The sequence below is a fragment of the Pan paniscus genome, chromosome 1, assembly GCF_029289425.2.
Source record: "Pan paniscus chromosome 1, NHGRI_mPanPan1-v2.0_pri, whole genome shotgun sequence".
NCBI classification, from domain to species: Eukaryota; Metazoa; Chordata; class Mammalia; order Primates; family Hominidae; genus Pan; species Pan paniscus.
Window position 1 is genome coordinate 24144204 of NC_073249.2, and position 24282 is coordinate 24168485.

A 24282-nucleotide genomic window follows, 5' to 3' on the forward strand; every position below is an offset into this window, starting at 1 on the left:
TGTGGATTCAGCTTTCCATTCTCCAGCCCTGTTTATTAACGCTCCCTTCCATCTTAACTACACAAACAACCCAACACTCAATCCTACCTGTTTGTTGCAAGTGGGGAGGAGGAGACCCTTGCAGCCCTCTAGCCCCTTTCTTCTTTTGTTTACTGTCCCCTCTTCTGGAGTCTTCATTAGAAATCACAAGCGACCTTCTATTTTCCATATTCAAGCCTCACTCCCTGCACCTGTATCCTCTGCAGCTTTTGACAGAGCTCATTACTTCCTCCTGCTTTCTCCCCTAGGCTTCTGTGACTAGACTCCATCCTGGCTTTCTCTTGAATTCTCCAACTACTTCTTTTTAGGTCTCATTCATTGGCACCTTTTCTTCCCTCCCTCGAGGCTGGTGTTGCCTGGAATCCCTTCAGCCCTCTTCTCTTGCTACTTTATATTCCCTCTCCCAGATTTAATCCATGGCTCTGTCTAGGCTGATGACACCAAGCGCTCGCTTTGCAGCCCGTGCTCTTGTCCCATTGCTTTTCTTATTTATTTATTTATTATTATACTTTAAGTTCTAGGGTACATGTGCACAACGTGCAGGTTTGGTACATATGTATACATGTGCCATGTTGGTGAGTTGCACCTGTTAACTCGTCATTTACATTATGTATATCTCCTAATGCTATCCCTCCCCCCTCCCCCCGACACACGACAGGCCCCAGTGTGTGATGTTCCCCACCCTGTGTCCAAGTGTTCTCATTGTTCAGTTCCCACCTATGAGTGAGAATATGCGGTGTTTGGTTTTCTGTCCTTGCAATAGTTTGCTGAGAATGATGGTTTCCAGCTTCATCCATGTCCCTACAAAGGACATGAACTCACCATTTGTTATGGCTGCATAGTATTCCATGGTGTATATGTGCCACATTTTCTTAATCCAGTCTATCATTGATGGACATTTGGGTTGGTTCCAGGTCTTTGCTATTGTGAATAGTGCTGCAATAAACATACATGTGCATGTGTCTTTATATTATAGCAGCATGCTTTATAATCCTTTGGATATATGCCCAATACTGGGATGGCTGGGTCAAATGGTATTTCTAGTTCTAGATACCTGAGGAATCGCCACACTGTCTTCCACAATGATTGAACTAGTTTACAGTCCCACCAACAGTGTAAAAGCGTTCCTATTTCTCCACATCCTCTCCAGCACCTGTTGTTTCCTGACTTTTTAATGATTGCCATTCTAACTGGTGTGAGATGGTATCCCATTGTGGTTTTGATTTGCATTTCTCTGATGGCCAGTGATGATGAGCATTTTTTCATGTGTCTGTTGGCTGCATAAATGTCTTCTTTTGAGAAGTGTCTGTTCATATCTTTTGCCCACTTTTTAATAGGGTTGTTTGATTTTTTTCTTTTAAATTTGTTTATGTTCTTTGTAGATTCTGGATATTAGCCCTTTGTCAGATGGGTAGATTGTAAAAATTTTCTCCCATTCCGTAGGTTGCCTTTTCAATCTGATGGTAGTTTCTTTTGCTGTGCAGAAGCTCTTTAGTTTAATTAGATCCCATTTGTCAATTTTGGCTTTTGTTGCCATTGCTTTTGGTGTTTTAGTCATGAAGTCCTTGCCCATGCCTATGTCCTGAATAGTATTGCCTAGGTTTTCTTCTAGAGTTTTCATGGTTTTAGGTCTAACATTTAAGTCTTTAATCTATCTTGAATTAATTTTTATACCAGGTGTAAGGAAGGGATCCAGTTTCAGCTTTCTACATATGGCTAGCCAGTTTTCCCAGCACCATTTATTAAATAGGGAATCGTTTCCCCATTTCTTGTTTTTGTCAGGTTTCTCAAAGATCAGATGGTTGTAGATATGCGGCATTATTTCTGAGGGCTCTGTTCTGTTCCATTGGTCTATATCTCTGTTTTGGTACCAGTACCATGCTGTTTTGGTTACTGTAGCCTTGTAGCATAGTTTGAAGTCAGGTAGCGTGATGCCTCCAGCTTTGTTCTTTTGGCTTAGGATTGTCTTGGCAATGTGGGCTCTTTTTTGGTTCCATATGAACTTTAAAGTAGTTTTTTCCAATTCTGTGAAGAAAGTCATTGGTAGCTTGATGGGGATGGTATTGAATCTATAAATTACCTTGGGTAGTATGGCCATTTTCACAATATTGATTCTTCCTATCCATGAGCATGGAATGTTCCTGCATTTGTTTGTGTCCTCTTTTATGTTGTTGAGCAGTGGTTTGTAGTTCTCCTTGAAGAGGTCCTTCACATCCCTTGTAAGTTGAATTCCTAAGTATTTTATTCTCTTTGAAGCAATTGTGAATGGGAGTTCACTCATGATTTGGCTCTCTGTTTGTCTGTTATTGGTGTATAGGAATGCTTGTGATTTTTGCACATTGATTTGGTATCCTGAGACTTTGCTGAAGTTGCTTATCAGGTTAAGGAGATTTTGGGCTGAGACAATGGGGTTTTCTAGATATACAATCATGTCATCTGCAAACAGGGACAATTTGACTTCCTCTTTTCCTAATTGAATACCCTTTATTTCTTTCTCTTGCCTGACTGCGCTGGCCAAAACTTCCAAAACTATGTTGAATAGGAGTGGTGAGAGAGGGCATCCCTGTCTTGTGCCAGTTTTCAAAGGGAATGCTTCCAGTTTTTGCCCATTCAGTATGATATTGGCTGTGGGTTTGTCATAAATAGCTCTTATTATTTTGAGATACATCCCGTCAATACCTAGTTTATTGAGAGTGTTTAGCATGAAGAGCTGTTGAATTTTTTCGAAGGCCTTTTCTGCATCTATTGAGATAATCATGTGGTTTTTGTCTTTGGTTCTGTTTACATGATGGATTACGTTTATTGATTTGTGTATGTTGAACCACCCCTGCATCCCACGGAGGAAGCCAACTTGATCATAGTGGATAAGCTTTTTGATGTGCTGCTGGATTCGGTTTGCCAGTATTTTATTGAGGATTTTTGCATCTATGTTCATCGGGGATATTGGTCTAAAATTCTCTTTTTTATTTGCGTCTCTGCCAGGCTTTGGTATCAGGATGATGTTGGCCTCATAAAATGAATTAGGGAGGATTCCCTCTTTTTCTATTGATTGGAATAGTTTCAGAAGGAATGGTACCAGCTCCTCTTTGTACCTCTGGTAGAATTTGGCTGTGAATCTGTCTGGTCCTGGACTTTTTTGGTTGGTAAGCTATTAATTATTGCCTCAATTTCAGAACCTGTTATTGGTCTATTCAGGGATTCAACTTCTTCCTGGTTTAGTCTTGGGAGGGTGTATCTGTCCAGGAATTTATCCATTTCTTCTAGATTTTTTAGTTTATTTGTGTAGAGGTGTTTATGGTATTCTCTGATGGTAGTTTGTATTTCTGTGGGATCGGTGGTGATATCCCCTTTACCATTTTTTATTGCATCTATTTGATTCTTCTCTCTTTTCTTTTTTATTAGTCTTGCTAGCTGTCTATCACTTTTGTTGATCTTTTCAGAAAACCAGCTCCTGGATTCATTGATTTTTTGAAGGTTTTTTTGTGTCTCTATCTCCTTCAGTTCTGCTCTGATCTTAGTGTCCCACACAATAATAATGGGAGACTTTAACACCCCACTGTCAACATTAGACAGATCAACAAGTCAGAAAGTTAACAAGGATATTCAGGAATTGAACTCAGCTCTGCACCAAGCAGACCTAATAGACATCTACAGAACTCTCCACCCCAAATCAACAGAATATACATTCTTCTCAGCACCACATCGCACTTATTCCAAAATTGACCACATAGTTGGAAGTAAAGCACTCCTCAGCAAATGTAAAAGAACAGAAATTGTAACAAAGTGTTTCTTAGACCACAGTGCAATCAAACTAGAGCTCGTGATTAAGAAACTCACTAAAACCGCTCAACTACATGGAAACTGAACATCCTGCTCCTGAATGACTACTGGGTACATAAGGAAATGAAGGCAGAAATAAAGATGTTCTTTGAAACCAATGAAAACAAAGACACAACATACCAGAATCTCTGGGACAAATTTAAAGCAGTGTGTAGAGGGAAATTTATAGCACTAAATGCCCACAAGAGAAAGCAGGAAAGATCTAAAATTGACACTGTAATATTACAATTAAAAGAACTAGAGAAGCAAGAGCAAACACATTCAAAAGCTAGCAGAAGGCAAGAAATAACCAAGATCAGTCCCATTGCCTTTCAGTAGCTCCACTTGAGAGCCCCTCTAGCTCCTCACACTTTCCATGTCCAAAACAGGATGTCTTCATCTGTTTCTCACACAGCACGTCTTTCTGCTCACCTTGTCTCTGAATGTGCTAGTTCCTACCCATTTGTCCAAGCCGGACATTTCTACCTGACTCATCTCACCTCTTGTCACTCTGTCAAGTGAGCAATGGTCTCAGCCACATGTGACTATACTTACAGTGTACCAACTCAGCCTTGTTCTTTCAGCCTAACTTTGCACGTGTAGAATCCTAGCTGTTTCACCACGGGGCTTGCTAAGAATGTAATAAGGCCTCTCTGCTTTTTAGTTTCCATATCTGTAAAATAAGGTCATTGGAGTGGGGGTTCCCTAAGATCCTTTCAAGCTCTGAAGTCCTGTGATTCGGATGTGTCTCCACATCTCAATTTTTCATCACAGCTTGTATTCAATTTTAAGGAATTATAATTGTTATTATTTGCTCTCGTCTGTCTTCATGTTTTCTACATAGGTTTTAAAAATAACTTCATTGAGATATAACTCATATGCCATACAACTTACTTATTTAAAGTGTAAAAATGAATGGTTTTTCGTATAATCACTGAGTTGTGCAACTACCACTGTAGTCAATTGTAGAACGTTTTCATGAGTCCAAAAGAAAACCCTCTCAGCATCCATTCTCCAGTTCTCTGTCACCCACAAACTGAGGCAACCAATAATCTATTTTCTGTCACTATGGATTTGTCTATTCTGGACATTTCTTGTAAATGGAATCATACAATATATGGTCTTTTGTGATGGCCTTCCTACACTTAGCACAGAAGAACTACTGATTTCAAGGTTTATCCATGTGATAGCCTGTATCAGTACTTCATTCATTTTGCTGGCTGAATAATATTTCATTACAGGGACATACCATATTTTATCCATTCATCAGTCAATGGACATTTGAGTTGTTTTCACCTTTTGGGTATTACAAATAATGCTGCCATGAACATTCATGTGCAAGTTTTTGTGTGGACTTTTTTTTTTTTTGAGACAGAGTTTCCCTCTGTTGCCCAGGCTGGAGTGCAATGGCATGATCTCGGTTCACTGCAACCTCTGCCTTCTGGGTTCAAGCAATTCTCCTCCCTTAGCCTCACAAGTAGCTGGGATTACAGGTACCCACCACCATGCCTGGCCATTTTATTATTATTATTATTTTTAGTAGAGACGGGGTTTCACCATGTTGGCCATGCTGGTCTCAAACTCCTAACCTCAGGTGATCCGCCACCTTGGCCTCCCAAAGTGCTGGGATTACAAGCATGAGGCCCCGTGCCCGGCCTGGATTTATGCTTTAATTTCTCTTGGATATATTCCTAGGAGTGAAATTGCTGGGTCAAATGGTAAATCTGTTTAACTTCTTGAGGAACTACTGGACTACTTCCAAAGTAGCTGCACCATTTTTCATTCCCATGAGTGGTGCATTTGGGTTCCAATTTCTCCCAATGCTTGTTTTTATGTATTTTTAATTCTTTCCATCTTAGTAGGTGTGAAGTTGTATCTCATTGTGGTTTTGATTTGCATTTCCCTCAAAGCAAATGCTGTTGAACATCTTTTCACATGTCTACACAGGTTTTCAATCTGGTATAGGATTCAGGGTTCTGGAAAAGGCCAGTGCTAATCCTAAGGGGAGTTCATTTCTGGAGAAATAGTGTTTGTGTCCAACATCAAGCTTGTTAATTTCCTACTCTGTGCTGCCAGATCTTCCATGGCTTGTTTTATTCCTGGTCTAATACATTTTGTGTTTTTACAATTTGGTCTTCTGTTTAAGACCATGACCCAGTAATTTCTTCATCATCTTGTTTAGCTTTGTTTTTATTTTAAAAGCAATTAAACTCAACAGTTATAGTAATACCAAGAGCGCACCTACTTTGACATGAACTGCCATGATGCATAGTTCACACACACAGATAGTGAGAACTAAGTGATGGTGCCGCCTGGCTAACAGTGACTGTTAAGAGGCATTCCCACTTCAGAGATGTGAAAATATGAAAAAGTACGTCAGCATCTTTTAAGAGTTACGTATTTCATCACACAGATGCACCATTTAACTTCACCATTCCCTTGAACTTGGACATTTATTTCAAGCAAGCAAGAAAATAGGAAATAATAATAATTGCTTACCTGCCACAATGTAGGCACTCTCATATTAAGAAAAGAGTTAAATATTTCCTCCAATTCTTGGGTGAGGATGATCTCTCCTTTTATAGCAAGCTGAAGATCTTTTAAGGATTTATGTATGACAAATAATAACTTATCAAATCGTTTAATTTCTTGCTTCAAAAAGGTTAGCAAGACACAATGGATAAGGGGGTCGTGACCTGGATTTTAAAAAGAGATAAAATTTTGATATTTTACAGATTAAAAAGAGGCTTTACATGGAGGGACTTAGGCTTTGAAAGTTAAGGGAATTTTGTGTGTCTTGACCAGGGGTTGATAAACATTTTCTGTAGAAGGTCAGATAGCAAACATTTTAGGGTATGGGGACCACACCACCTCTGTGAAAGCTACTCAGCTCTCCCCTTGTAGTGTGGGTGCGGCCACACTATCCACTATGTGTGGATGCATAGACAATATGTCATGAGTAATTGTGGCTGTGTTCCAATAAAGCTTTACTTATGGCACTCAAATTGGAGTTTCATATAACATTTATGTGTCACAAACTATATTCCTTCTTTTGATTTTTTTCAACCATTAAAAAATGCAAAAGCCATTTTAGTTCACAGGCTGTACAAAAACAAATGGTGGGCTGGATTTGGCCTTCGAGCCCTAATTTGCTGATCTTTGATTGAGACTCAACAATGACAGTGTTTTGATAAACTATTGCTCAATATTTGGTTCCCAAATAAACTTCTGCAAAGGGATAAAATATGGGTATTAAAATTTAACTGGGAAAATTATCATAGTCTAGCAATTTAGCCACTTAGAGCTGGGTTTGGAGCCATCTCTGGGCAATCAGGCTTCCTCTGTCTTCCTGGGCCTGCCCTGATTCCCCTTAGCTTCTCGAAGTCAAGTGGTCTTTCAGCAGAAGGTCCATCTAAACTTCCGCTGTTCCAGAAGGCAGAGAGGCAGAGAGAACAGGCACCTAGAACTCTTGACAATCTCCAAAGCAGAGTTGCTGCTTTCTGGTTTGCTACACTTGTTATTTCTTCACTTTTGATTTCAGTGCCACACGCTACCCACCCCCAAACTAAAGCATGATTTTCTTCTGTGCTCTCTGTCTTTCAACTTGGAGAGAGGAGGCAGAGACTGAGTTTTCCATCTTATCTCAGTCTTTTCACTTCTACAGAATTTTTGTCTTATCTTTACCTTACTCCTGACACCAGAGTCCTTTCTTGAGGAAAGTGAGGTAAGGGGAAAAAGCTCCTGTCCCATGCTCACCTTTGAGATTTTTAGAAAGAGACTCCCAAATGGAGCTTGACATCATGCTCTTCAATGTGCTTGGAGTTCCAACAGCACTTTCTTCTTTCTCCACTGTCAGTGGCAGCCGCTTTAGCAAGTCGGATAGAATTTCCATCACCAGTTCATCCTTACTCTGCTCAGGTCTGCAAAAAAAACCAAGAGAAGAATGAGACACAGAACAGGAAGAGGGGAGATGGGGAGAGATTTGTTAAAGGATTCAAGGTTACTGGTAGACAGGAGGAATATGTTTAGTGTTCTATACCACTGTAGGATGAGTATAGGTAACAAAAATAGATTATACATCTTCAAATAGCTAGAAGAGAGGATACTGAAAGTTCCCAACACAAAGGATAAATGTTTGAGATGATGGACATATGAATTGCCCTGATCTGATCACTATACATTGTATGTATTGAAACATTACTATGTACCTCAGAAATATGTACAATTATTATGTCAATTAAAAAAATAAAAATTGGCTGGGCACAGTGGCTCATGCCTGTAATCCCTGCACTTTGGGAGGCCAAGGCAGGCAGATCACTTGAGGTCAGGAGTTTGAGACCAGCCTGGCCAACATGGTAAAACCCTGTCTCTACTAAAAATACAAAAGTTAGCCAGGCATGGTGGGCGCCTGTAGTCTGAGCTACTCAGGAGGCTGAGGCACGAGAATCACTTGAACCCGGGAGGCCGAGGTTGCAGTGAGCCAAGATTGTGCCACTGCACTCCAGCCTGGGTGACAGAGCGAGACTCTATCTCAAAAAAAAAATTTAAAAAAAGAAAAGGAAAGGAAAATAAAATAAAAGAAATCAAGAGAAAAACAAGCTACAGATCTATCTAATGTTAGAGGGTCCTCTGCTTAAGTTCCATCTGAAGATAAATGTATCTTCACAGAACCACAAAATTATGCTATGGATGATCTTACAGAGACCATGGAATTCAGTTCATCTTGTAGATGAGAAACTGTCCAATGTACTTTAGACATTTGCAAGGAAATATGTATTATAAAAGCTTTTTTAGGATTTCTTTGTAAAATAATCATCTGCATGCATCTGCAAGACAATGAAAAAGAGGAGGCAACTAAACAGAGCACGCTGAAGCAGCCGCATGGAACATTCCACTGCTTGCCTCATTCCTGTGTTGACACGAAGGGCTTCTTAATCACACACTCCGCGGGTGGTGACAGGAGGAGCGCGTGTCCAGGCCTAGGTGAGGCTGCGATACTATGCAAAACCACTAAACACTAGAGCTGGAAGAGCTCTTTGGAATCCTTTTAAAGATGATGAAACCAGGGCCCCGGGAGGTGGGAGGACACCCTTAGACAGTTAGTGGATGAGTAGGAAATGGGGCACATCTCTTTTGAGTTCTGCTGCTCTATTTACTAGTAGGGACTGATTTTTCTTTTTCTTTTCTTTCTTTTTTTTTTTTTTGGGACGGAGTTTTGCACTGTCGCCCCAGCTGGAGTGCAGTGTTGCTATCTCGGCTCACTGCAACCTCCCCCTCCCGGGTTCAAGCAATTCTCTGCCTCAGCCTCCCGAGTAGCTGGGATTACAGGTGCTCACCACCATGCTGGCTAATTTTTTGTATTTTTAGTAGAGACGGGGTTTCACCATCTTGGCCAGGCTGATCTTGCACTCCTGACCTCGTGACCCACCCTCCTCAGCCTCCCAAAGTGCTGGCATCACAGGCGTGAGCCCACCGCGCCCGGCCAGGACTGATTTTTCAACAAACACTCCAGGTTTCACAGTCAAATGAATATTATCCTTCAAGGTAAGCAATAACCTTAAAGCTGCCAAGAAGTATTCAGTCCAACAGTGCTGCTTCCGAACCAGTTTACAGATCGCCTGAGGTCACATGGCTCCTTACTTTGTCATCACACTGTTTTGACTGTAAAGTTGATTTTCTCCGTAGAATTCAACCCAGTTAGCTTCAAATAATTCAAAAGGTCAAAAGGTGTCAAAAATCAAACTTACCTTCAGAGGGCAAAGATTTGCTACCACTAAGGAAATTACATTGAATATGATAGATGTTTGGATTAAGTCCCACAGACAAGTCTCTAATAAGCAAAGGCAGCAAGACTGGGATAATTATAGCCTCTCAAAGTGACCAAAGGGACATTAATAAGCATATCTAGTATGTTTATTAAAAGCATTTCCTTATAATATGTTGGTATCTTAAATATTTGTAATGTTTAAGAGAATTGGGCCTCATAATACCTTGTGTTAGATTGGGGTCAGTCTTGTGACCCCAATTAAAAGAGATAATTGAGAAACTGATTTATGATTTTAGGTTGAAATCTCATTAGATTGATATAAAATATTAGGGAACAAGAAAATTTAAGATTCACCATATTTATTTGATTATTAGATTTATAAAAGTTACTCAAAGATTTGAGAAGGTCTGGAAGACAAATTGAAGTACATTAACTTTATAATGAATATTAATATATTTGAAAATGTTTAAGCTTATAAATGGGGTCAAACATTCAAATATCTTTTAAAAGTGTTAAAATTTGTTAGACGTACAAATTGAAAAATTAGAACTTAAATACATAAGGAACTCATTGAAGTAGAATTTAGTTTCTTTACCGTGTAGACTACACTTTTCTATATATCTCTTCAAATGAATTTTTTTTTTTAGACAGGGTCTCAGCCTCGCAAGTTACTGGGACTACAGGTGCTCACCACTACACTCAGCTAATTTTTGTATTATTTGTAGAGACAGGGTTTCACCATGTTGCTCAGGGTGGTCTCGAACTCCTGAGCTCAAGCAATCTGTCCACCTCAGCCTCCCAAGGTGCTGGGATTACAGGCATGAGCTGCCAGACCCAGCCTGATAATTTTTGACCAACAATTTTTCCTAGCGAGTTCTTACCTGATCATGAGGTTGGCAGTGGTAGTTTTTGGTTGCATGGCAATCAGATTTTCAATAAACTTTTCACCCTGGGTCTCCCAGCAGCTCCTGATGGCCTCTGGGTGTATTCCTAAGACCTCGGGAGGGTCATCATCAGGTAAGGACTGGATAATGTGTATGTAGTCCTTTATGCTTGCAGATCCTGGAACTGGCTGACATATCTGAAAATTTAACCATTTTGTTAGCTTTTTTCTTCAATCCTGCTACTTCTGAACACTTTGTTGGTTTTTGCCAGAGTAAGATACCTACTTTCAGTAATGCTTGAAGACAATATTTTCCCATGAAATTTTATACCGAAGGCTTTCTTATTTGCATGTGGTATATTATAGACACTGTCAAAAGCAACATTTGGGACTACCGTATTGTAATGTGCATATGATATGCATGTATAACTTTCTTTTTGGGAAAAGAGAGAAAGAAAAAAAAAACGCTTTAAAGGTGAGGGTGATTCTGACCACCCATAGATAATGAATGCAATAAGGCTTGAACAAATCATTTTATTTTAGTGAAACCTATAGAAGGAATGTGAGAATGATCTTAAGAATAATTGACCACTGACCAAGAAGAGAAATGCATTGTTCATATGGTCAGGAAAGTGGGTGATGGTGGCTTTCTTGATATCATTAAGGAAAATGTTGAAGAATTAATGAAGGTCAGAGGGAAAAATCAAATAACAGTCACTGATAAAAAAAATTACCTGCAGAAGAAGCAAGATTATAACAAAAAACAGGAAGAGCTGGCAAGCTGGAACTGTCATAAAATTCCTAGTGTTTTAAAGCAACTGAACAATTGAAATACAAATTTCAGAATACCCTTCTGTCATCTGATATAATTCTGCCAATGCAATTGTATGCTGTATGTTACAGTATACCTTACTCTCTTAGTGCATACTTAATGTAATACTCTGTACAAAACCATGCACATTGTATTCTTTGGGCAATTTAAAATACCCTAAACTTTTTTTTCTTTTTTGAGATGGAGTCTTGCTCTGTCACCCAGGCTGGAGTGCACTGGCATGATCTCGGTTCACTTCAACCTCTGCTTCCCGGGTTCAAGTGATTCTCATGCCTCAGCCTCCCATGTAGCTAGGACTACAGGCATGAGCCACCATGGCTGGCTAATTTTTGTATTCTTAGTACAGATAAGGTCTCATCATGTTGGCCAGGCTGGTCTCGAACTCCTGACTTCAAGTGATCTACTCTCCTCGGCCTCCCAAAGTGCTAGGATTATAGGCATGAGCCACCACATTTGGCCAAAGAACCCTAAATTTAACTAAAATGTTATTTTAAACAGTTTTTTTTCCTTCTTTTTCAGATAGGATCTTGCTCTGTTGCCCAGGATGGAATGCAGTGGTGTGATCTCGGCTCACTGAAATCTCCACCTCCTGGATTTGGGTGATTCTCGGGCCTCAGCCTCTTGAGTAGCTGGGACTACAGGTGCACACCATCATGCCTGGCTAATTTTTGTATTTTCAGTAGAGATGAGGGTTTCACCATGTTGGCCAGGCTGCTCTCAAACTCTTGGCTTCAAGTGGTCCACCTGCCTCAGTTTCCCAAAGTGCTGGGATTACAGGCATGAGCCACCGCACCCGGCCTTAAGACAGTTGTTGTTGTTGTTGTTTTTTGATGGAAATCTTAAAAAAACAAAAGCCCTCATAGCTTTTTCTGCCTTAGCAAATAGTGCATAAAGGATATAATTTAATGCCTTCTTATTGACTCAGGGTCATCAACATAGACCATTGCTATCCATTCTATAGATGCCTTACAAATGAATCTCCCTAAAATATTTTTACTATTTTGTTTATCTATCCATATCCTCAAGACCCCAGACAGACAACCTGGATATGACCTCTCTTTCTCTTGATGATACCAGGCCCACTCTCAGCTCACAATGATCACCCACAGCTGTCGTCTTCCTTTTCATCTTCCATTCACCTCTCTTATCCAAATTCCCACCCATCAAAGTTTATGTCAAGTCCAACCCTCTACAGTCTAAGGTCAGAGGTCTGTAGGATTCTTTCCTCTGCTAGCAGCCACTCAACAGGCACACACAGCTGCTGGTGTCTAATATGGAGTTTTCTGCTCCACAAATGTGAATGCTTGGATAGAGGATAGAAACTGAGGGGGAGAAGAGGGGATAAAGAACAAGAGATGTGGGATTTGTGGAAACTGATAACAGCATCTATTCCCCATGGTTATTTTGAGCATTAAATGAGAAACATATATCAAGTGACTGGCATGGAATCGTTGATTTATAAATGTTAGCTTCCTTGTGCTTTGCATCTTACACTCTACGTTCTCGGAGGACATGAACGATTTTTAAATCATTCTTTTTGTTTACTGCCCTGCATAATATTGTGTTTAATAGAGTCATGGGTAAATTACTTCCATAATACTGAAAGCTACTAAAAGCCTTTAAAAATGAACATCAAAATTTATTTAAATATGTATTTTAAATAATGCAACAATGTTTACTTTTAAATTATTGAGAAATGCAAGAAGATTGATTCTTTTCCTACCCCATCACTGGAGAAACTGAAGTCATCTTTCAGCACTTCAGGATTACAAAATTTGTAGAGTAGAGTCTTCAAGCATCGCTTGTCCCAATTATCAATCACTCGGCCGCCGTAAATCACTTCTCCAATCAGGTAGCGCAGTGCTTGCCACGAAATGCTGGGCTGTCCTCTCAGGGAATTTTCCAACACCTTAATGGCAACCTTTAGAAAACCCATGAGTCTTTATTATTTCAGTATGTGTTTCCAGCTTACTCACTCTGACTTTTTAACATAAAATCAACTCTCAAACAGCTACATATATTTTCTCTTTAAAAAATATATAGAAATAGGCCAGGTGCAGTGGCTCACGCCTGTAATCCCAGCACTTTGGGAGGCCAAGGCGGGCAGATCATTTGAGGTCAGGGGTTCGAGACCAGCCTGACCAACATGGTGAAACCCCATCTCTACTAAAAATACAAAAATTAGCCGGGCATGGTGGCATGTGCCTGTAATCTCAGCTATTGGGAGGCTGAGGCAGGAGAATAACTTGAACCCAGGGTGCGGGGATCACAGTGAGCTGAGATCAGGCTGCTGTACTCTAGCCTGGGTGACAGAGTGAGACTCCAGCTCAAAAAAAAAAAAAAAATATATATATATATATATAAAGACAAATATATATATTATTATATATATTTCATTTGTCTTACTAGAATAGTTTATATTTACTAGAATAGTATATATATATATATAGTAAGACACAAATATTGGGACATACACCTTTTTTTTTGAGACAGGGTCTCTGTTGCCCAGGCTGGAGTGCAGTGGTGTGATCTTGGCTAACTGCATCCTTGACCTCTCCAGCTAAGGCGATCCTCCCACCTCAGCTTTTTTCCTCAGCCTCCCTGTCTGGCTAATTTTTGTATTTTTTTGTGGAGATGGGCTTTCCTCATGTTGCCCAGGCTGGTCTGGAACTCCTGGGCTCAAGCGATCCGCCTGCCTTGGCCTCCCAAAGTGCTGAGATTACAGGCATGAGGCACCGTGCCTGCCCTGGGACATACACTTTTATCCACTAGTTCTTTTTTGTTATTGTTGAACAGGCATTGAGCTATTTAATTGCTGTTGTTTGAATAGGCAAAGCAGGCACGTGGTACTGAATTCAAAAAGCGCAAAAAGATAAACAAGAGGAAGTAAGTTTTCTTCCACTCCCTACTTTAGCCGTCAGATCCTCTCCCTTGAGGCCACCATTGACAGAATTCTTGTGTATCCTTACAGAGACATTCTATTTGCACATAGGTTGACTTCTTTTCTTCTCTCTCCTTCCTTCGCTTCTCCTCTCCCTTCTTTCTGTCCTCCCTGTGCTCTTCAACTATTTCTCACCTCCGCCTCCCTCTTCCTATCCCCCTCCCTCCCTTCCTTCCTTTCTTGACCGAGTCTTGCTCTGTCGCCCAGCTGGAGTGCAGTGGCGCGATCTCGGCTCACTGCAACCTCCACCTCCTGGGTTCAAGCGATTCTCCTGACTCAGCCTCCCGAGTAGCTGGGACTACAGGCGCGCACCACCACGCTCGGACAGGGTTTCACTGTGTTAATCAGCATGGTCTCGATCTCCTGACCTCGTGATCTGGCGGCCTCGGCCTCCCAAAGTGCTGGGATTACCGGCGTGAGCCACCGCGCCTGGCCCTCCTCTCCCCCTTTCTTTCTGTTTTCCTTTTTTTTTTTTTTTTTCCCACAAATGCTAGTTTAGCATACACACTGTGCCGCAATTGGACAATACATCGGCTATCAATGTTCAGTGGCTGTAAGAATTCATATTTACACTAACAGTGTGTGAAGGAATTTTTTTGTTAGTATTCTCTCATCCCTGCCACTAACAGGAAATGTTGGTTTATTTAATTCTTGCCAGTCTCATGGGCGGTACATTTGCTGTTAGTTTAATTTGTATTTCACCTACTAGTACTGGTTATTTTGAGCATCTTTTCTATGTCCGTTGGTCATTTAAGTACAATCCTCTATACACTGCCTGTTTTTCCTTTGGCTTGTTGGTCTTTTTCTTGTTAATAGATAAGAGCTCTTTGTATGTCACAGATATTAACTCTCTGTCAGTCATTTGCATTATCCTAAATCTGGCATTTGTCCATTGACTTTATTTTGCCACCATTTGCCATATAAAAGTTTTTTGTAATCAAATATGCCTATCTTTTCTTTTATGGTTCTGGGTTTTCAATTTGGGTTACTTGTTCCCAACTCCAAGACTGTACATGTAATCTCCTAGATTTATTTTGGTTATTTGTATTGTTATACATTTAAATTTTATTCCATTCTGGAATTTATTTTTATATAGGATATAAGATAAAGGAACTAGTAATTTTTTTCCAGCTGGATGGCCAGTCGTGCCAGTATCATTTACTTTTTGAAAATCCCTTTTTCCTCAGTTGAAATATTACCTGTGTCAAATATTAAAATATCATAAAAACTTAGATTTTTGCACTCTCAACTATGTCCCACCGGTTTATTGTCTACTTCTCTGCCAAACAATATTGATTTTAGTATAGTGGATTTTTACCATGTTTTGATATCTGGTGAAGGAAGACCCTTTCAGGATTTTTCTTTTTTGTACATTTCTAGCTTATTCTTCAGCATCTGTTCTTCCATATGAATTTTATTAATTCCGAAACTTCTCTAATAGGATTTTAATTGGAACTGCATTATATCTGATTATTAATTTTGGAAGAATTGATAGTTATGATATGGGAAGCCTTCCCATAAAGAACATGGATGCATTTATTTAGGGGAGGCAGGATTAAAAAAACGAACTGTGGAATCGGACCTCCACTTATTACCTATGTAACCTGGGCAAGTTTCTTAGGTGTACTGTGCCTCTATTTCCCTATCTGTAAAATGAGGATAATTAGTGTCCTTACCTCATAATGTTGTTGTGGGAATTAAATAATTTAGATAAAGCAATCCAAATATTTTAAGCTCTCAACAAATGTTATGACTCTTTTCTCCCTAATTTATGCTATTCTTTATTTAGGACCCATATGTTTCTTGTTAAATTTGTTACTGAGTATTTAAATTTTTTCATCACTGCTGTGAAAGTACGGTTTTGCCTACTTCCATTCCCGGGTGTTTACTACCAGGGAGGCTTTATTGATCTTTACATCTTTACATTTTTATCCAGTTACTTTATGAAATTCTCTAATTACTAGATTTTGTTTTACTAGTATCTTAGGTTTTCTAGACGTACAATTATATAATAACAAAAAGATAGTTTTTTCTCTTTTTACAATGTTAATATGAATTATTATAATTTTCTTATCTCATCGAATTTACTAGAAATTCTAAGACACTGTTGAATGACAGTGGTGATAATGGGCATCCTTATCTAATTCTTGATTTTATTTGAAACAATTTCAGTGTTTGACTATGTGGAATAACATTCATTGTTATTTTTAGATAGTCTTTTTCATATTTAAGTGGTTCCTTTTAATCCTATTAATTACTTTAGGTTTTTACTAGAAATGGCTCCAAAATTCATAACAAATGCCTCTTCTACATCTATTGAGATGATCGTATAAATTAGGATTATAAATTTCCAGTTACTGGGTCATTCTTGCATTACTGGAATAAACCCAACTTGGTTACAGTGTATTATTCTTTTGTTTCATTGCTGAGATCCATTTATATTTTATGTAGAATTTTTACATCTCAAGTCCTGAGTGAAATTAATCTACAGTTCTTATGTATATTATTCAGGTATTCATATTAAAACTATGCTGGTTTCATAAAATACACTAGGGAGATTGTGATCTTTTACTAAGGTCTAGAATATATAATATTAATACTATCTGTTTCTTAACGTTCAGAGTGAATTAAGCTGTAAAACCATCTCATTCTGGTGTCATTTGCAATGCCTTTTGTGGCAATTGGCCTACCCAAAATTTCCATGTCTCTTTGAGTCAATTTTGATAATTCATATTTTCTAAGAAATCATTGGCTTCATCTAGATTTCCAAATTTTATTTGTCTTATCAAAATCCAATTTTTTATAGCTGTAAGCTTTAAAAAAATATGAAAAGAATTTTAAAAATCCAATTTTAAAATGTATTTTTCCTTTTACTGTTTTTTGTATATTTCATTAATATTAGCTTTTGTATTATTACTCCAGCTAATAAAGAATTCCTTTATTAGTTTTTATTTTCTTTTGTTTTCTAATTTCTTAAGATGGATATTTATTTCCTGTATGTTTTCTTTAATAGTGGAGACATTTAAGGCCAGTCTTTTTTTTTTCCTAAGTATAGCTTTTGTTCTGTCTTGTAATTTTTGGTATGAAGTAGTCTTATTTCCATTGTGTTTGAGATATTTGTGATTTTATTTATTTTTATTTTTTGAGACAGGGTGTCGCTCTGTCACCCAGGCTGGAGTGCAGTGGCCCAAGCACAGCTTACTGCAGCCTCAACCTCCTGGGGTCAAGTGATCCTCCTGCCTCAGCCTCCCGAGTGGCTGGGAGTACAGGCGTGCCACCTGGCTATATATATATATATATATATATATATATATATATATATATATATTTTTTTTTTTTTTTTTTTTTTTTTTTTTTTACTTTTTATACAGACAGGGGTTTCTATATTGCACAGGCTGTGATTTCCCGTTTTTTTTTGTTTGTTTGTTTTTTGTTTTTGAGACGGAGTTTCATTCTGTCGCCCAGGCTGGAGTGCAGTGCTGCGATCTCAGCTCACTGCAACCTCCACCTCCCGGGTTCAAGCAACTCTCCTGCCTCCTGAGTAGCTGGGATTATAGGCATGTGCCACCACGCCAGGCTAATTTTTGTTTTCAGTAGAGATGGGGTTACTCCACGTTGGTCAGGCTGGTCTCTAACTCCTGACCTTAGGTGATCCAACCGCCCCGGCCTCCCAAAGTGCTGGGATTATGGGAGTGAGCCACCATGCAGGTTTCATCATGTTGGCCAGGCTGGTCTTGAACTCCTGACCTCAGGTGATCCGCCCACCTTACCCTCCCAAAGTGCTGAGATTACAGCTGTGAGCCACCGAGCCTGGCTGATTTCCCTTTTAATATCCTATTTGATAAAAGGTTATCTAGAGTTATGTTTCTTAATATCCAAGTTGTTAAGATTTTTAGGGGTCAAATTTTTATTATATTAAATTGTGTTCAGATAACGTGGCCCATAAAATCATTAAAGGTTTTTCTTTGTGGCCATGCTCATGACTGAGTTGTGTAACAGTTCCTTGGATACCTGAAAAAATATGTACTTTTTATTAGAGGGATGTTAGTCTCTCGATCTATCTGTTAATCAAATTTGTTGACTACATTATTCTATTCGTCTTATATTTGTTTATTAGAGCTGTCCAATCCTGATGGAGGTTTTTTGAAATTTCCCACAATAATTGCATATACATATATACATATATATGTACATGTATACCAGTGTATATATACATATTTGTGTATATATATATATGCTACAATATGCTGTTGTCTGAAGAATATAGCACTCTCAGTCATTACATTCTAATATTAATATTGCCATTTCTGCTTTCTTCTTTTTTATTTTCTTGATAGTTTCAAAATTTCTTCATTAATTTCACTTTTTCTTATAAATTGCACATTTCTGGGTTTTGTTTTGTAACCCAATTTAATAGTCTTGCCTTTTATTGAGAGAATGAGTCCATTTACACTTAATAAATGAGTGATAACATTCCTTCCATATTGCTTTACGTTATTATTTATTTTGCTTTGTTTTTTCTCTCCCTTTTATTTTGATATCTTGATCAAATTGTTATTTATTTTCTTTTTTTCTTTGTTAATTTAGACATTACACTGTTTCTATTAAAGGTGACTTTTATTTTCTTTGAATTCATTTTCTGATTTAAATAAAAATAACAATTATTTACATTAGACACCAACATGTCTAATATATGGTTCAAATATTTCCCCCTAATATATTATCTGCCTTTTGATTGAGCTTTGAATAAGGCTTTGACAGAAACGTGCTTGAGCTTATATTTTTAAATAAATATCCCAAATGCAGTGTTTTATGTTATGTTCCTGGTTAGGTACAGAAGTATTACGTCTGATAGGCAGTTGAGCTTGCAGTAAGTATGACAGCCTCTTTTCAAAACTGAAAAGCCTAATGGAAACATATAGAAGACATAGAAGGCTACCCATCTAGAGTGGGCCTAGGTTATAGATACCCAGAGGCAGAATCAAGATTTTCCTCAGAAAGTTTTTTTTTTTTTAAATTGTTGTATTATATAAATGAATGGGTAATCAAGGGTGTAATGTTGTACGCTGGAAGCACAATTGCAAGAAAATTAACCCGGGAAAAACTTAAGCAGATGCTACCACGTGTTTAATTTAGCAATAAAGAAAACACCCTGCAATAAAGCACAAATAGAAGGTTCTATATAGAGAATAGTAAAGGAAGACCACTGAGCTAAACTTTTCCCCACACAATGGGTCAATGGAATCTCTCTTGCTTTTAATGAATAAGTCGTACCAACAAACAAACATTTTTATACTAAATTATGTCTGTCAGGCACTCTTCTAAGTGGTTTACTTACATTAACAAGTTTGCCTATAATTACATAATGATCCTCTGGAGTCAGTACTGACATTTGGTCTCCCTCAGTTTGCTTTCTTTGGCCAAGGAAACTAAGACTCTGAGAGGTTAGTTTGCCCAATAGATTACATACTTATACAGCTATAAGTGGTGGAGCTGCAAATTGATTCCAGAAAAGCTGGCATCAAAGACCATGTTTCTAAACGTTAGCCCTTATTGCCTAGTTATAGAGTTCATTTTCTTACCACCATGTAAAACACTCAGTATTTGTGTAGGCACATAGTAGGCTCTCAATTTGTATCTTTTTGTTACTTATTTGTTGTTTGTTTTGAAGAGACTACACTTACCCCCAAGTCTGAAGAATTAAATTTATAAGCAATATTCCAGCCCAATATTCCGTAATTTTTTCTTTCATTGATTACAGCATTGAAAAAACATAGGCTAAATAAAAGTTTTTTCCACCATTGTCCACAGTCAGGATTTTCAAATATCTCTTCTGTTACCTCTCCACTCCCAGTACATCCAAATGTCTGAAGTAAGTTACTTTTCAATCCCTGGGGAGATTCCACGGCAATCTTGAAAACAGATGTGAGTAAAATGGCATGTGAGGACAGATGCAGGCACTGGTCTTCAGGGCACTTGTCTTTCTACAACACTGGTAAAAGAACTGGGCAAGAATGTAACTATTTTCAAGATTCACTGGCAAATCCAAAATCTCGTTGTTCTTTTGCCATGTAAAAACGTCTCTAAAAGGATTGTCCCAGATTTTCTATTGTTCCGATTCATATTTTGAAATGGGAAGTATAATGTTGTGATTAAAAGCACTCTTATTTGCTCAGAGCATAGGGCTTGGGATTTTAGGAACTTTGACAATGAAGAGTTATGGGAGCCTAAACTTAGTATCAATGGCAGTTATGAGGCTGTAACAGGACCCAGGCTGCATGGCCTCTGTGAGGTAGCAGATACAGAGGGTCCCAAATCATGGGAAACAGCACAAACTGAATCAACAGCAGCTTCAGCACTAACTGAACCATCAGAAGGAGAACAATTAACTGGGTGTGTTACAAAATTTCTTTGATTGCATTGAAAGTCCGTTTGGTTGACTTCTTAACCAGAATAATGGAAATGATGCGAGACTGAGGGTGAGGTGGGGAGGGAATCAACTGGAGGGCTTTTTTGAGAGTGTGGCTGTTAAGTCTGAAATTGTGAAGGGTCTGAAATGTTACCCTCCTTGCACAGTTTATATATATAAACACACATACATAAGTTGTGTGGGTATCTATATATGATATATAAATGTATGTATATATGTATATATGGCATAGAGCTCTGTGTGTGTGTGTGTGTGTGTGTATGTGTGTGTGTGTGTGTATGAACATGAGACTTTTGGATCAGGGATCAGATTCCCATGTCCTGTGTGTGTATAGTGGGATTTGTACCATAAGAGGAGGACTCAAATTATGAAACTTGGAGCTTACAGAATGGCTGGCAAAGCAGCCTTTCCTCTTTTCAGAGATAGAGAAAGAGAGACAGACTTTTGCTTTGGAATGTAAACAAATCTTCTCGGGGGAAAGAGGAGGTCTCTAGGTTTTTACAACCCCTGGAGTGTAAGCAAATGGCTCTAAGTTTTATCACCCTGAGAAGGTAAGTGGTTCCAGGAGATGGAAGACAAGCTTCTCTGACTCTGTCACCCTTAGAATGTGAGCAAATGGCTCTGTGCACAGTAGAGGACATATTCTCTATTTTCCAAGGCATGTCTGCCTTTCAAACATCCTTTAATTCAGGTTGCCAGCAATTGTTGCTTAGCCCTAATTGTGGAGAAATGAGAACATATTTATAGAGCATTGTTTCCCGACTGCTATGACTGATTCTTAAAAGAACTCTTTCTCATATCTCTAAAAGTAGGTGTCTGTCCGCCTTCAGAACCATATCTGAAGGGGAAAGTGAGTGGAAGGAGGGCAGAGAGAGAGAGAAGAGAGAGAGTGTGTGTTAATTTTGATTTTTAGTGATAGCATACTATTTTATCACACAAATACATCATAATTTATTTGGCCTTTTCCTAGAAGTGGGCCATGATCAAATTGTATGAAATTTATAAACACTATCTCTATACTGTGAAATTACCTTCCTTTCTGGATTAATATCTCCCTGATATTACCTTGTCAGCATTATGTGAGAGTAGTTATTTCATTATATCCTTAATAGCACTAACTATATCATAGTTATAGTCTTAGCCAATTTAATGCAGTTTTTGATTTGTATTTTTCTGATATCTAGAGGCTGAACTTTTATTTTTAAAATACGTTTATTGACCTCTTGTGTCCTTTGCCCATTTTGTATGGAATGTTAATGTTTTTCTGACTTATTTGTAGGTACTCTTTTAATATATCAAGAAAATTATCATCTCTGTCTGTATAAATAATGGCATATGAAAAACTCCCATAAAGTTTTATGTATGCACTAATTATAGCCACATTTAAAATGCTGATGGAGACTTAAAGTGGAGGTGGAGCGATGGACTACTTAAGATGAAATATTCCCTGAAGCGCTATTTCTGTCCCTCTCTGACATCCTTCATTCCCCTACCCCCACTACCTCCACCCCCCAATTCCCCTCTCCTGACCAAAGATAAAAGGCTGTCTGAGAGCATGGTCTGCTGCTCTCTGGGAGACAAGTGGAATCTTTCGAGTCTCAGACTAATAGTTGTGGGTTTCTCCAGTCCCTGTTCTGTCTGCCCCAGGAACCGGGATGTTGAGAAATGGCTCAGTACTGTCAGTTTGGGTAGATACATACAGGAGACGGGCAGAGCTGAGAAGCAGTGGGGCAGGAAGTTTCTTAGGCTGGATTGGGGCTGTATCTGGAAAGTGCCTCATCCACCTGATTTTCTCCATGCCCACCCACTTCTGTGAAAGCTGGTAGTGTGCACGTGATCGGGAGTCTGGGTACCCCCTTCTGCCTATGCCATCGGTCAGTTTTCTCTGCTGTTAGGACCCCACCTTTTGGTCAACTGGACCCTGGTCTAATAGAATTGACTGTCTTACTATTTATTCAGCCTCAATAGTGGATATGAGAAGTCCCAGATAATCTTTAATGAGGACTTTTTAGTAAACAGTTTTAGCCTGCTTTCTGTCAGACCCTTTCTAGAGAATTAATAATAAAGCGGTTAAGTAGGGCAGAAATAAGAAATGCTAGAGAAGTGAAGGGCAGGAAAACAACACAAATTGTAAATTTTGCTTTATAATAATTGGAGGTCTAACATCCTTGTTTGAGAAAATAACATATAAATTGTGAATTCCTTGTAAGTAGGAATCTACTTTAGTGTTCTTCCTCATCCCCAGTATAGGGCTGAGCACAAAGCAGAAATTTAGCATTTCAGAATTTATCAGAATTAGCTTTCTCTTTTAAACTCAGAGTTTTGAATGTAAGATGACTTACATTCAAACAGGGCTCCTCAGTCAATATTAAATCTGTTATACTTTGTTCTTACCTTTAAACCCTTTTTAAGAATAGGAATTGGAAAAGAACTGTATGATTTTGAGCTTAACCATAGCCGAAACTCAGGGTCTATTGTCACGTCTGGACTATTAAAACTGCAAAATAAAAAATTTATAAATATTTTAATGTGAAAAATGTAAACCAACATGTTTTTAGAATCATAGCATTTCACTGTTTGAAGTGGCCTTACGAATCATTTTAATACTGAAGATCTTACTATATTATCAGAAGAGCTTCCATGTTGCGCAAGAATTTGCACACGACCCATCAGTTACATTTTAAAAGAGTAGCTTTCTTTCCCCTAAGTACAAAAAGTGATCATATACTCATGCAAAAAATCTGGAAATAATTACAAATTAAGAACAAAATGAAGAGTTCTACTGATTGAATTTGGGACAATTGAATGTCAAAATAAATGATGACGGTAAACAATTATAATCCTTGAATAAAATAGAAATCCATGAGACCATACTGATAGAAATAAATAAACAGAGGGAGGAGAAAGAAAAGCTCTTCCTGTATAGGAGAACATCACTAAATAAATTTAGAAGAAGTTGTGGAGTTAGAAAGCTACCTTTTGGTAAACAATATAGTAGTAATTCAGTCAAAAATTATCAATGAACTTTAAAAACCAGTAGGTGAAAGTTTAATGTCTGTACATGGTCTGAAAGTTCCCACAAGTGGCAGAAACCACTTTAACCAAGTGACCAAAGTTAATATCACCAGTAATGAGACAGATTGATATCACAGGCCTCTTGATATGATGTACCAAGAATGAGATAACATTACTTCAATGATATTACTACAATACTGCATAGCCTTAATCTAACCGTAAGAAAATATCAGCTAAATCCCAATTGAGGGACACTTTACAAAATACAGTCAGCCCTCTATATCCATAGGTTCCACATCCATGGATTCAACCAGCCTCACATTGAAAATATTCAGGAAAAAAAATTTCAGAAAATGTTAAGGTATTGCTGACTTGTACTAGGTAGTTAGGCCTACAATGTCTGCATCTGTACTGAACCTATACAGACTTTTTTCTTTGTAATTATTTCCTAAACAATACAGATTAATAACAATTTACACAGCATTTACTATGTATTAGGTATTATAAGTAATCTAGACATGAGTTAAATTATACAGCAGGATGTGTGTAGATTATA

General features: G+C 38.3%; 1 protein-coding gene across 1 annotated transcript in view; it reads right to left on the bottom strand.

Moving 5' to 3' along the window:
• Positions 1-24282, bottom strand: part of DNAH14 (dynein axonemal heavy chain 14) — a 463650-nt gene that overhangs the window by 11355 nt on the left and 428013 nt on the right. Inside the window, exons 76-81 of the mRNA XM_034947740.3 lie at positions 23106-23208; positions 19966-20193; positions 13064-13261; positions 10507-10706; positions 7615-7778; positions 6358-6554 (exon numbers count right to left, since the gene is read on the bottom strand). Of these exons, the coding sequence (XP_034803631.2) occupies positions 6358-6554; positions 7615-7778; positions 10507-10706; positions 13064-13261; positions 19966-20193; positions 23106-23208 (1090 nt within the window). The remainder of the gene's footprint in view (positions 1-6357; positions 6555-7614; positions 7779-10506; positions 10707-13063; positions 13262-19965; positions 20194-23105; positions 23209-24282) is intronic.